This window comes from Quercus suber, unplaced genomic scaffold, assembly GCF_002906115.3.
Source record: "Quercus suber isolate HL8 unplaced genomic scaffold, Cork oak 2.0 scaffold_182, whole genome shotgun sequence".
NCBI classification, from domain to species: Eukaryota; Viridiplantae; Streptophyta; class Magnoliopsida; order Fagales; family Fagaceae; genus Quercus; species Quercus suber.
In genome coordinates, this window is record NW_027069640.1 from 994,423 (window position 1) to 1,004,423 (window position 10,001).

The 10,001-nt window shown below is 36.2% G+C and overlaps 1 protein-coding gene across 1 annotated transcript; it reads right to left on the reverse strand.

Moving 5' to 3' along the window:
* Positions 1-7,270: 7,270 nt before the first annotated feature.
* On the reverse strand, positions 7,271-9,620 carry LOC111984591 (polygalacturonase non-catalytic subunit AroGP3). The gene is made up of 3 exons (XM_024016217.2): positions 9,545-9,620; positions 8,014-9,030; positions 7,271-7,569 (listed from the first exon to the last, which is right to left on the reverse strand). Exons 1-2 carry the CDS (start codon positions 9,608-9,610, stop codon positions 8,032-8,034), a joined length of 1,065 nt encoding a protein of 354 aa, XP_023871985.1. The 5' UTR covers positions 9,611-9,620; the 3' UTR covers positions 7,271-7,569; positions 8,014-8,031.
* Positions 9,621-10,001: the final 381 nt, after the last annotated feature.

Below are 10,001 nucleotides of genomic sequence, written 5' to 3' on the forward strand. Positions count from 1 at the left end.
GAGTTGAGAATTAAAGAGAATATGAATCATAGGATAAGAGGTGAGTGGATGAAGTGGAGAGGCAAATCAAGAGTATAATGTGATCATAGAGTATCTATGTAGTTAAAGGGAAAATTTTATAAGATTGATATACTAAATGCTGGGCTGTTAAGAAGCAACATGTTCATAAAATGAGTGTAGTTAAAATGAGAATGTTAAGATGGAACGTAAAAATTCAAAGAAATATAGGATCGAAATGAGGAAATTCCCTCAAAGATAGGGGTGGCCCTACTAAAGATAAGTTGAGGGAGACTTGCTTAAGATGGTTTGATCATGTCCAGAGGAGAGCGATTAATGCACTAATGAGGAATAATGAGTTGATTCAAGTTGAATGAACGAAAAAAAAGGTAGAGAAAGATCTAAAATAACATTAGTAGAGGTAGTAATAAATGACATGTCAATTAAGGAAATAACATATAGTTGACGTATGATTGAACAGAACAACATGAAAAAGAATGCAAGAGACTTCTCTGATTAGTTTATTACGAATCCGTGAAGTGCACTAGAGCTTATATAAGATTAAGCACCCATCACCATTTGAACTAAAAATACCCTTCAGCATTAGTTATTTAGAAACAGCATTAGTATTACAAAATAAAATACTCCCCTAAAACCCCATTTGCGATGTAGAATATATTGACCACTAAAATTAATTTTTCACAATAGTTAAGTTGGCAAAGTTTTCAATTGGTCCCATCACTGACTTTACTTTTGTCATTTAGCTTTCACTTTTTTACAAAAAAATTTACAACTATTGAGTGCCAAGTGTGAAGCTTAGCTGTAAATGGTAGACAATAAAGTGGTGTGAGTGGTGGACCCAAACGAGAATCAATAACAACTTTGACGGCCGAAATGGGAATCTAATTTCATTTTCCAAATAATATAGTTAGTAGGCAATATTTTCAAACTATATTTTTTACTAGCATCTCGAGTCTAAGAGACTCGATTTTGGGCTATAAATCAACTCTTTGCTGGTCGGTTTGGTCAGTTTTCATGTTCTGATGTGGCAATTTGTCCACCTGGAAATCGAGTGTCAGAAACTCGATTTATATTTCGATGCTTACACACTCGATTTGTATCTGTAAAACAAACTGATTTTTTTTTTTCGCAAGTGTTGGACTACAAAACACAAACACAGATCAACCTCTATCAAATACAACCCAGTCACCATCACCACCTAAAATCCAACAACACCCCCACCGCCAAATCCATACCCATAAACCCAAAACCCATCATTCAACAGCCACACCGCCGACTTCAAAAAGCCACTGTCATGGAGGTCCGATTCGTAGACGGCGAGGTTGAACTCATCGGGCATTGCTGTCGGCCATATGGTCCAAAACATGGAGGCCAATCGGACATGGAGGCTTCATCGAAAGAGAGAAAACGAGACTCTCTCTCTCTCTCTCTCTCTCTCTCTCTCTCTCTCTCTCTCTCTCTCTAATGAAGAACACCTATCTACCTGGGTTGTGTTCTGAGTTGGCTTTTCCAATCGAAGACACCGATCTACCTGAGAACTGAGATGCAGAAAAATGAAGAACAAAACTTTGTAGGTATCAGATTCGTCAATGGCAGAGTGAGTGGAAGAGAGAAAATGGGCGGAGAAAGAGGAAGGAAATTTTTAGAGAAAAAAATGAAGTGGAGAGAGAACCAGGTTGTTTGAGTTAGTTAGTAGAGTAGGTCCCACATAAAAGTTACAAAATCAGAGTGAAAATGAAAACTCACTAAATCAAGTATTAGACACTCGATTTCCAAGTGGACGCGAAAAAGTGTGCCAACTCAGAACATAAAAACCGACTATGAAAGACTTGATTTAGCCCAAAATCGAGCCTCTTAGACTCGAGATGCTAGTAAAAAATATAGTTTGAAAATATTGCCTACTAACTATATTATTTGGAAAATGAAATTAGATTCCCATTTTGGCCAACTTTGACAAAGTTGTAAAATTTGTTGTGAAAAAACATTAATTGTACATGTAGCATTGCCCCTAGAGTTACTGAATGAATAGAAATTGTATCACAGAATAACATACTCAAATTCAAAGTCTTAAATGCCATTTATAGTGTAAAAATGTATTGATCACCAAAACGAGAAAAAAAGAAAAGAAAGCAAACTCACTCACGTCGTGTAAATCGGAGAGAGAGATCAACAGAGAGTGGCGGAGAAGATAGTGAAATTGACACCATTGTCGCGAGCGGTGGCACCAAACGGCATCAGAGAACCCCTATACACCTCGAACCACTCCGATTTCGGCTTCTCCTTCACCGCCACGGCAGTGTCAACCTCGGCTCCACCACCACCACCACCGCCACTTTCTCTCCTCGCATTCACGATCTTCAATCAAGGAGGACCAGGACCGCTTCTCTTTTGGTTTCGGAGAGTAGTAGTAGTAGTACTTAATACCAATCATCGAGAAGTTTCGAGCGGAGGATTGAGAAGTTTAGGAGTACAGGATAGTAAGCGTGAAGCACATTGAGCTGTTAGCATTTTGGTTTGAAGCTCAGTGAGAGTGAGAAGGGGATAGAGGCATAGGCATATGATATCAATTCTATGGAGCTCGTTGTGAGTGAGAGAGCTATTGATATTTGATTATTATATATATATATATATACCTCTTTCTCCTTGCACTTTCAACCAAATTTAATGGGACCACTAGTAGTTCTTGACCTTTTGTGCCTTTTGATTTGTTGATTGATGCGGGGACCATTGAAAATTGTACAACGTTGTGCCACAACTCACATGGTGAGTTGTGCCTAAGTTGTGACACAAAGTTGTGCCATTTTCAGTGGTTCTAGCATAACTCTATTAGATTTATTAGAATAATGACAATTGTTTATTTTGTATCCAGAATGTCTGGTTGTGCTAGACCTAGGAGGGTGACATGTGTCCAAAATGTCTAGTTGTGCTGTACACTAAACTCAACTCACGGTATGAACACTCCTTAGTGTCTGATAATAGCCTAAAAGTGCAATATTATCTTAGTTTTAGTAGGCATTACCATATCTATTTTGTGTTTATTCACACACTTACACATAAATATAAGAGTTTGTAAGTTTTCTCTAAAATATATTGATTACGTGTATTTTTCTCGTAGGATATTAAAACTAATGAGCTAAGCATGCATACATGAAGCCAAGAGAATTCAAGGGTGAAGATCAATTGAGAAGTGACTTTTGAAGAATTTAACGAGTCAAAGATGTGTGGAAACATAAAAAGAAAGAGAGAAATTCGTTTAAGCCAGAGATTGAAAAAAATCCTGACATGGAAATATTCTAACCAGTTTTGATATTTTGGACATATCTTTTTGTTCCAATATTGGATTGACTTGATTCTTGCGGCCACGGAAAGAGGACTTGAAGATCTAAAACTTTGTAGCTTACTGAAACTTCAAAATTTTCAGTACTCAAGGCCAAAACCAACCTGAAAGTTGACCCACAATTGAAAAACGGGAATTGAAATTTTTTATTTTCTTTTTTGGAAAGTATGTGTCTTAGGGTTTTGAATGTCATAAATATTAAAGGGAGACAAGGGCAGCCACTTTTTTGGCTACTGGGAAACCTTATTTTTAACTGAAACCCACCATATATAACAAGCTCAATACATGTTAGGGTACATTTTTTTTTTACACCTAATATTATTTAAATACCACCTGTTTATTTTCAAAACATCACCAACAAATTTTTGGGCTTCTCCAAGTATTTTTACCCTTTTATTATCATAGCCCACAACCATTTTTCTGGCCACCACAAAATTGGGCTACAAATATAAAACGTTAACAAACCCAATATATTTTGTAAAACTTGTGATTCAAAATCCTCCTCAAATCATTTTATTGAACGGATTCAAATCTCATTCTTTTCAAAACCCAAAAATACTTATCAAAAGCCCATGGTTTAAACACATGGCAATTTTATTAATGGAATTCAAATTCATGATCAAAGCCTATGATTTAAACTCATGGAAATTTTATTAATGAAATTCAAATCCATGAGCAAAGCCCATGATTTAAATTCATGGCAATCAATGGAATTCAAATCCTTGACCAAAGCCCATGATTTAAACCCATGGCAATTTATTTATCAAAAAACCCAATTTTCATTGGCAACATCAAAAGCCTAATTCTCGTTGGCAATATCAAAAAACCCAATTTTTATTGGCAACATCAAATGCCCGGTTCTCGTTGGCAATATTTAAAGCCCAATTTTCATTAGTAATATCAAAAGCTCAATTTACGTTGGCACTATTTTAAAAGCCCAAAGTTATTAATACTTGGCAAAATATTATATCATGAGTATTTCATTTAAAGTCCAATAATGAGCAATGTTTTAAGTCCTTAAACCTATTACTATAATATTACAAGTCCATGAAATTTATGACAATTATCTATTTCCAAAACCCATGGCAATCATCTTACGAAAGTCCATGGGAAGTTATGATTATTTATCTTAGAACCATGACATCTACTTATTTCATACCATATTATAAGCTCACGTAATTTATATAAGAACACATGTTCACTATCTATCTTATATCACGACATTCATAATACTTATTTTCGAAACTCATGATAATTATTCAAGTTCATCATAATTATAACGTGATTATTAACCACAAACATTACTTATGCTATGGAATCCATCATTTCAAAATATTAAATGACAAAGTATTTTGAAATAATTAAGGCCCATGCTATTATTTTGAATAATACAAAATCATTTCTCAAAAACCCATTACAAATATTTATCAAAACCTAAACTATGTTGAATATCAACTAACAATGAGAGTCCATGAGGAATGAAAACCCATGGCAATATGTGTCATTGATGTCTATTTTGTAGGCCTAAATATGTGACAAAGGACGAACAAGCCCTAGTAAAAAGGAACATGACTACGGCCCAGCCAAAGGGCCCAGCATGTGTGAATAGGCCCAGACTAAAGAGGGCAGAGAACTAAACCAACCAGCCAGCTCCTTTCTTGTTCATCTCTGACCAAGGTTCCGCTAGAGACAACCAAATCCCTAAGAATGAACTAAAGGGTGTTCCATCAGCTTTCTGCCATTGCCCTTATCACGTGCATGATGTTCAGAGGTTGTATTAGCAGCTAAAGTCCAAGGGGGTAATGGGATTTCATCATCTTCCTCAAGGCTCCATCTCCAGCGGAAGGGTGTCATAGCCAAGTCACTTAGATTTCAACAAATCAAGCCTATAAATGCCAAAAACGTTTAAGAAATGGTTCATGTGCCAAGCCCATTGAATCCTAAAGGGGAAAATTTGAGAACATGTGGTTTGGAGGGCAAAAAGGAATCTCTAGCAGAACCCTCTAAGGTGGGCTTAAACTTTAACACCTGACTGAGGGTGTTGAATCCTACTTCCTAGGGTCCTTCTTAGTTGTAGCACTAGCATCCTTTCTTAATGCCTGTCTTAACCTCATTGGCTGAATATAACCTCAAAGATCCAAGCATTTAATGCAAGATTATGCTGATTTTACCCATGTGTGATATTGCCCAATGAGGCAAGACAACCCAAAAGAGAATCCACCATTTATAGCCAAATCCTAGGATAATCAAGTCTTCTATTCTGCCTCCTGATTAGTCCTACGTTTTTGGACTTTTGGTAATTAATACCTCCCTAAACTCCACTATAAAAGGATAAGCACATCAACCCACAAAACACACATCAAACCCTCTGAAAACTTCTGTTATTCTTGCTATTTTGTCAAATTTCAGCTTGTACTTAGCCCCACTAACCCACAAATAAACCACTTCTATCCATACCCACTTAGCTTCAAACATTCCCTTCTCTTCTTCTGCATATTTTAAGTTCATAATTGCTTCCTAATCAGCCATAAACAACATTCTTCCCCATTAAAGACTTAGTTTTCACATTTCCCATTATAAGCCTACACACTCACTCACTCACTCAAAGCAGCACTTACTGTTGTATATATAGGTATATACAAGGATAGGTTGATGATGTTTTAGTTTGGAAAATATTGTTTCATAAAGTTGTTAAAGTGAAAATTCAAGTTTTGGAATTTTCTAAGTGAAAATTTGAAGTAAAGCATTTTCGATCGGTGGAAGCTTTGGCTCGATCGATCGAAATGGTAAAGAAAAAATCCTGGAGGCTTTGGATGTCTTCATCGCTACTCAATTCCTGTTCGACTGATCGAAAAAGAGCACTCGATCGATCGAAGGCAAATTTCAACTAATTGAAAATCATGAATCAGGATTTTCTGCAAATTTTTCAGATGATTGTTCAGAGAGTTTGAAGAGGTTTCAAGCCTTGTGAGTGGTTTTATGAAGCATTTTAACTCTCCATATGGGTATAACTTACTCCACAAAATAGTACGTTAGAGAGAAACACAAGAAATCCTATGGTTATTCTCCAGAATTGCTATCTGTAGAACCCAACATCTTGGTTGTATCTTGGGGACAATTTGCGATAACCCTTTAGCAACAATAGTGTGGAGGGCAAATATTGTCCAAGGAAAATGATATTGTGCCTCCAAGTTATTTATTTACTGTTTGTCTTTTGTGTTAACCTGGTTCTTCCATTATTACTTTGTATAATATCTCCAACACTTACTACCCCATTCATGCCCCACATATATATTCCCCAAGAATCTTAGTTCAATATCTGTTGCATTGAGTTGGAATCTCTCTCTCCCTTCATCCCATGCCAAATAACCCTTTCCTTTTCACCATGGAACCATTAGTTTTTACTTTTTGTTTTACTATTGAAGGATATGATGTATTTGTAAGAATGGAATTCTTCACTTATATTGATGTAATGATGGCTGAAAGTACTATAGACCCCCCTGACCAAGACACACAAGGACTTCTAGAAGTGAACACTTTCTTAAATCTATTTAATAATTGACTGTTGGACTTTAAGTTTAATTTCACCCTACCGTTGGAGAATCTATTTTTCTTGTATTGTTGTAACAAGACCACTAATCTACTAATTAACTATTGTGAAGTGTTATATTGGGCCTTGTTGTTGTTTTTTTGTTAAGGTGCAGCCTTTATTTCTTGCTTGGATAGGCTTATTACTATACCAAAAGCCTTTGGGCATCTCAATAGCCTATCGTTGAGTTTTGGCTTGGCTTCCCCACATTGCATTCGGGAACATCAACTTTTTTTCCCCAACAATACATAATTAAACTGGAAAAAGAATAGAATTAAACTAGTATAGGAGTAACCATATATTACATTAGTTATACACATGAATTAATAGAGAAAGTACATATATTACATTACAAGCTTGATACATAATTAAACTGTCTAGGAGTAACTATTCCTTAGACTTCCCATATATCCACATAAATTAAAATTCGTAGAGAAAGTCCATATATTACAAGCTTAATACATAAGAAAACCTGTTTAGGAATAACTAATCCTTAGGCTTCCCATAAATACACAAAATATTAGATGAAGGGCAAGTTCAAAAGACACATAAACTATCAACACATTTATTAGCTTCATGATATACGTGTTGAATTGAGACGTACAAAGCTTTGGTGAGGATGTTCCTACAATCAAGAAAATAATACATTAATCCCATAAAAAAAAAAAAATACATTAATATCCCAACTTGTTTTTGCAGTCCTTTTTCAAAGTTTTACTTTTTTTTTTTTACACAGATTTATTCTTTAAACAAAATAACCGAATGAAATAGACTTATTCAAACACACCACTAACAATCATAGAAAAAATAAATAAATAAGAGAAAAAAAAATATGTTTTTCATTTGCCGTTCAATTATTTGTGCGGGCCCTGAAAACATTGCTCAAAACTCAAATTATGTAAAACTAAACTACCAATAAGCAACATCTTCCATATGTAAAGTAAACCAGGAACTTACCTTTTTATTTTTTTATTTTATTTTTTATCAAAGCTAAGCTAAAATTCCTTATAAGAGATTCATATGATAAAATCTAGTACCATAAACCATTACACAACTTAAGATTTCTTACCACCTTGGCGTGTAACGGTTAGTCAACAACTATCCACGTTAGGTCATTCTGGTAAATCCAGTGGCAAACCTCAATCCGACCCGGAGCCGACCCTAGAGCCAAGAAAGCTACATGAGTCGGGCTCCAACTCGATGTGTTCATGTGACAGATGGCGACACCGTTATTGATCTTAGCCTTAGAATTCGGATTAAGTATATCCACTTGGTAGACTCGAACCTTTGGAACCGAATGACAGTAATAAAGAAGGTAGGGAAACAAGAGTTGATGACAAGTAACTGAGTCCGTGACTTTCCCACTGTTGATCCCTTCGATTGATCCAATCATTATACTCTGCTTTGACCCATTTACATTCTTAGTAGTTAGAATGTCAATGTTTCGACCCAACACTGAAACTGCAAAGTCGATCATGTCCTCAGCCGAAGACACGCACCGCTTGGTCTCGCCAGGGTTTGGAGCCCTCTTGCACTCAATCAAGGACTTAACTATCATAGTCTCCATAGTCGAATTATCACCCGCATGAAAAATGTGCTTCAGCACAGAGACTTTCAGCGGGGAAAATGGTTGTTTTGATGAAATCGACCGAGGCAGAAATGACATTTCAGGCAATTTATCATTAATGTCTGGCATTGGTATCACCTTCCCTTTTTTTAACATAGACTCCCGAAAGAATTTGCCTGGCTCCACCCTTTGCTTGGTGAATTCGCCAGAGCCACCCTTGGCACTGAGAGGGGGGTGATAGCTGATTTTGTAATTTCTTTGGCTGTCTTGTTGGCCAAACATTGATGGTAATGAATCGGGGAAGCAGAGGAGGTTCGCGGAGGCACAGAAGGCCGAGAGTCGAGAGGAGAGAGCGTTTTGGGCGGCGAGTTTGGAGAAACTGGCTGACTCAGTTGCGCTCAATGGAGACGCCTTGGATAGGAGAAAGATTGGCTTGGCTTGGTTGTTTTGGATCTCTTTGTTCCAATACCAGATCAAATAGGTTTTCTGGGTGAATGGGTTTTCACCAGTGGACCTAACCTGTATTAGCACAAAAGGAAAAGTGTATGAATGTATAATAAAGACAACGTGGAAACTGGAAACAAAGTGAGGGTGATATGTATAATCGGTTTAGTTAAGTGTTTTGAGAACCCAAAACTCTGTTACAATATTTGGAGAGAAAAAATAAATAAAATTTTGGCTGCTACGACTTAACAATTGAAAAATAAGTAACCAAAAATTCCCAAACAATTTAAATACCTGGTAAGACACAATAAGTTCTAATTATGGGACTCATTTTTCACATAATATTGTCCTAAACACTAGGACACAAGTAAAGCAAGTTAACTATTGGACTCCTACTACCAAGAATAATACAAACACTACTCTTACTGCCAAGGACTCTAGTAAACATAGACTTTAAAATAACAGACATCTATAACACATTGACTCGACACAATTAACGGGAAACATTATACTACTTCCACATGATCTATTAGCTCAAATTCATGTACGCATAAGAGAGTGAGAGTACTTAGACTGTTAGAGTGCTTACAGTGAGAGATGAGAGAAAGATAAAAAGGAGGAGAGAAGTCACGGGGCTGAGTTTTGTGTGCATCATTTTTTTTTCTTTGAACGTTGGTGGGTTTGTAGGGTTACTGTAGGCGAAAATTTATAGAAGTATGAAGAGAGAGAGAGAGAGAGAAATAAAAAGAAAAGATATTTTCGAGAGAGAGAGACAGAGAAACCATACAACTCATGCGCTACAAAACATGAATGATAATATGATAATGACCCGGGATTTCTCACCCCGGCACACCAAATTTGATCCGTTAAATGACAAATGATATGATTGTCCACATGTTTTTTTTTTTTCTTTTTTACAAAATTCTTAATATTAGAAATTTTACTGTAAAAAGATTTATAAATGAAAAATGTAGCTCCTAAAAGCCCCTAATGATGAACTTACAACTCATGCAGAACATCGCAAAGTAACAAAGATTAGCACGTAC

Coding starts and splice junctions, on each gene's coding strand:
- LOC111984591 (XM_024016217.2), bottom strand. CDS start 9,610: ATGATGCACACAAAACTCAGCCCCGTGACTTCTCTCCTCCTTTTTATC. Junction 9,031..9,544: donor TCTTTCTCTCATCTCTCACT/GTAAGCACTCTA, acceptor GTGCTAATACAG/GTTAGGTCCACTGGTGAAAA.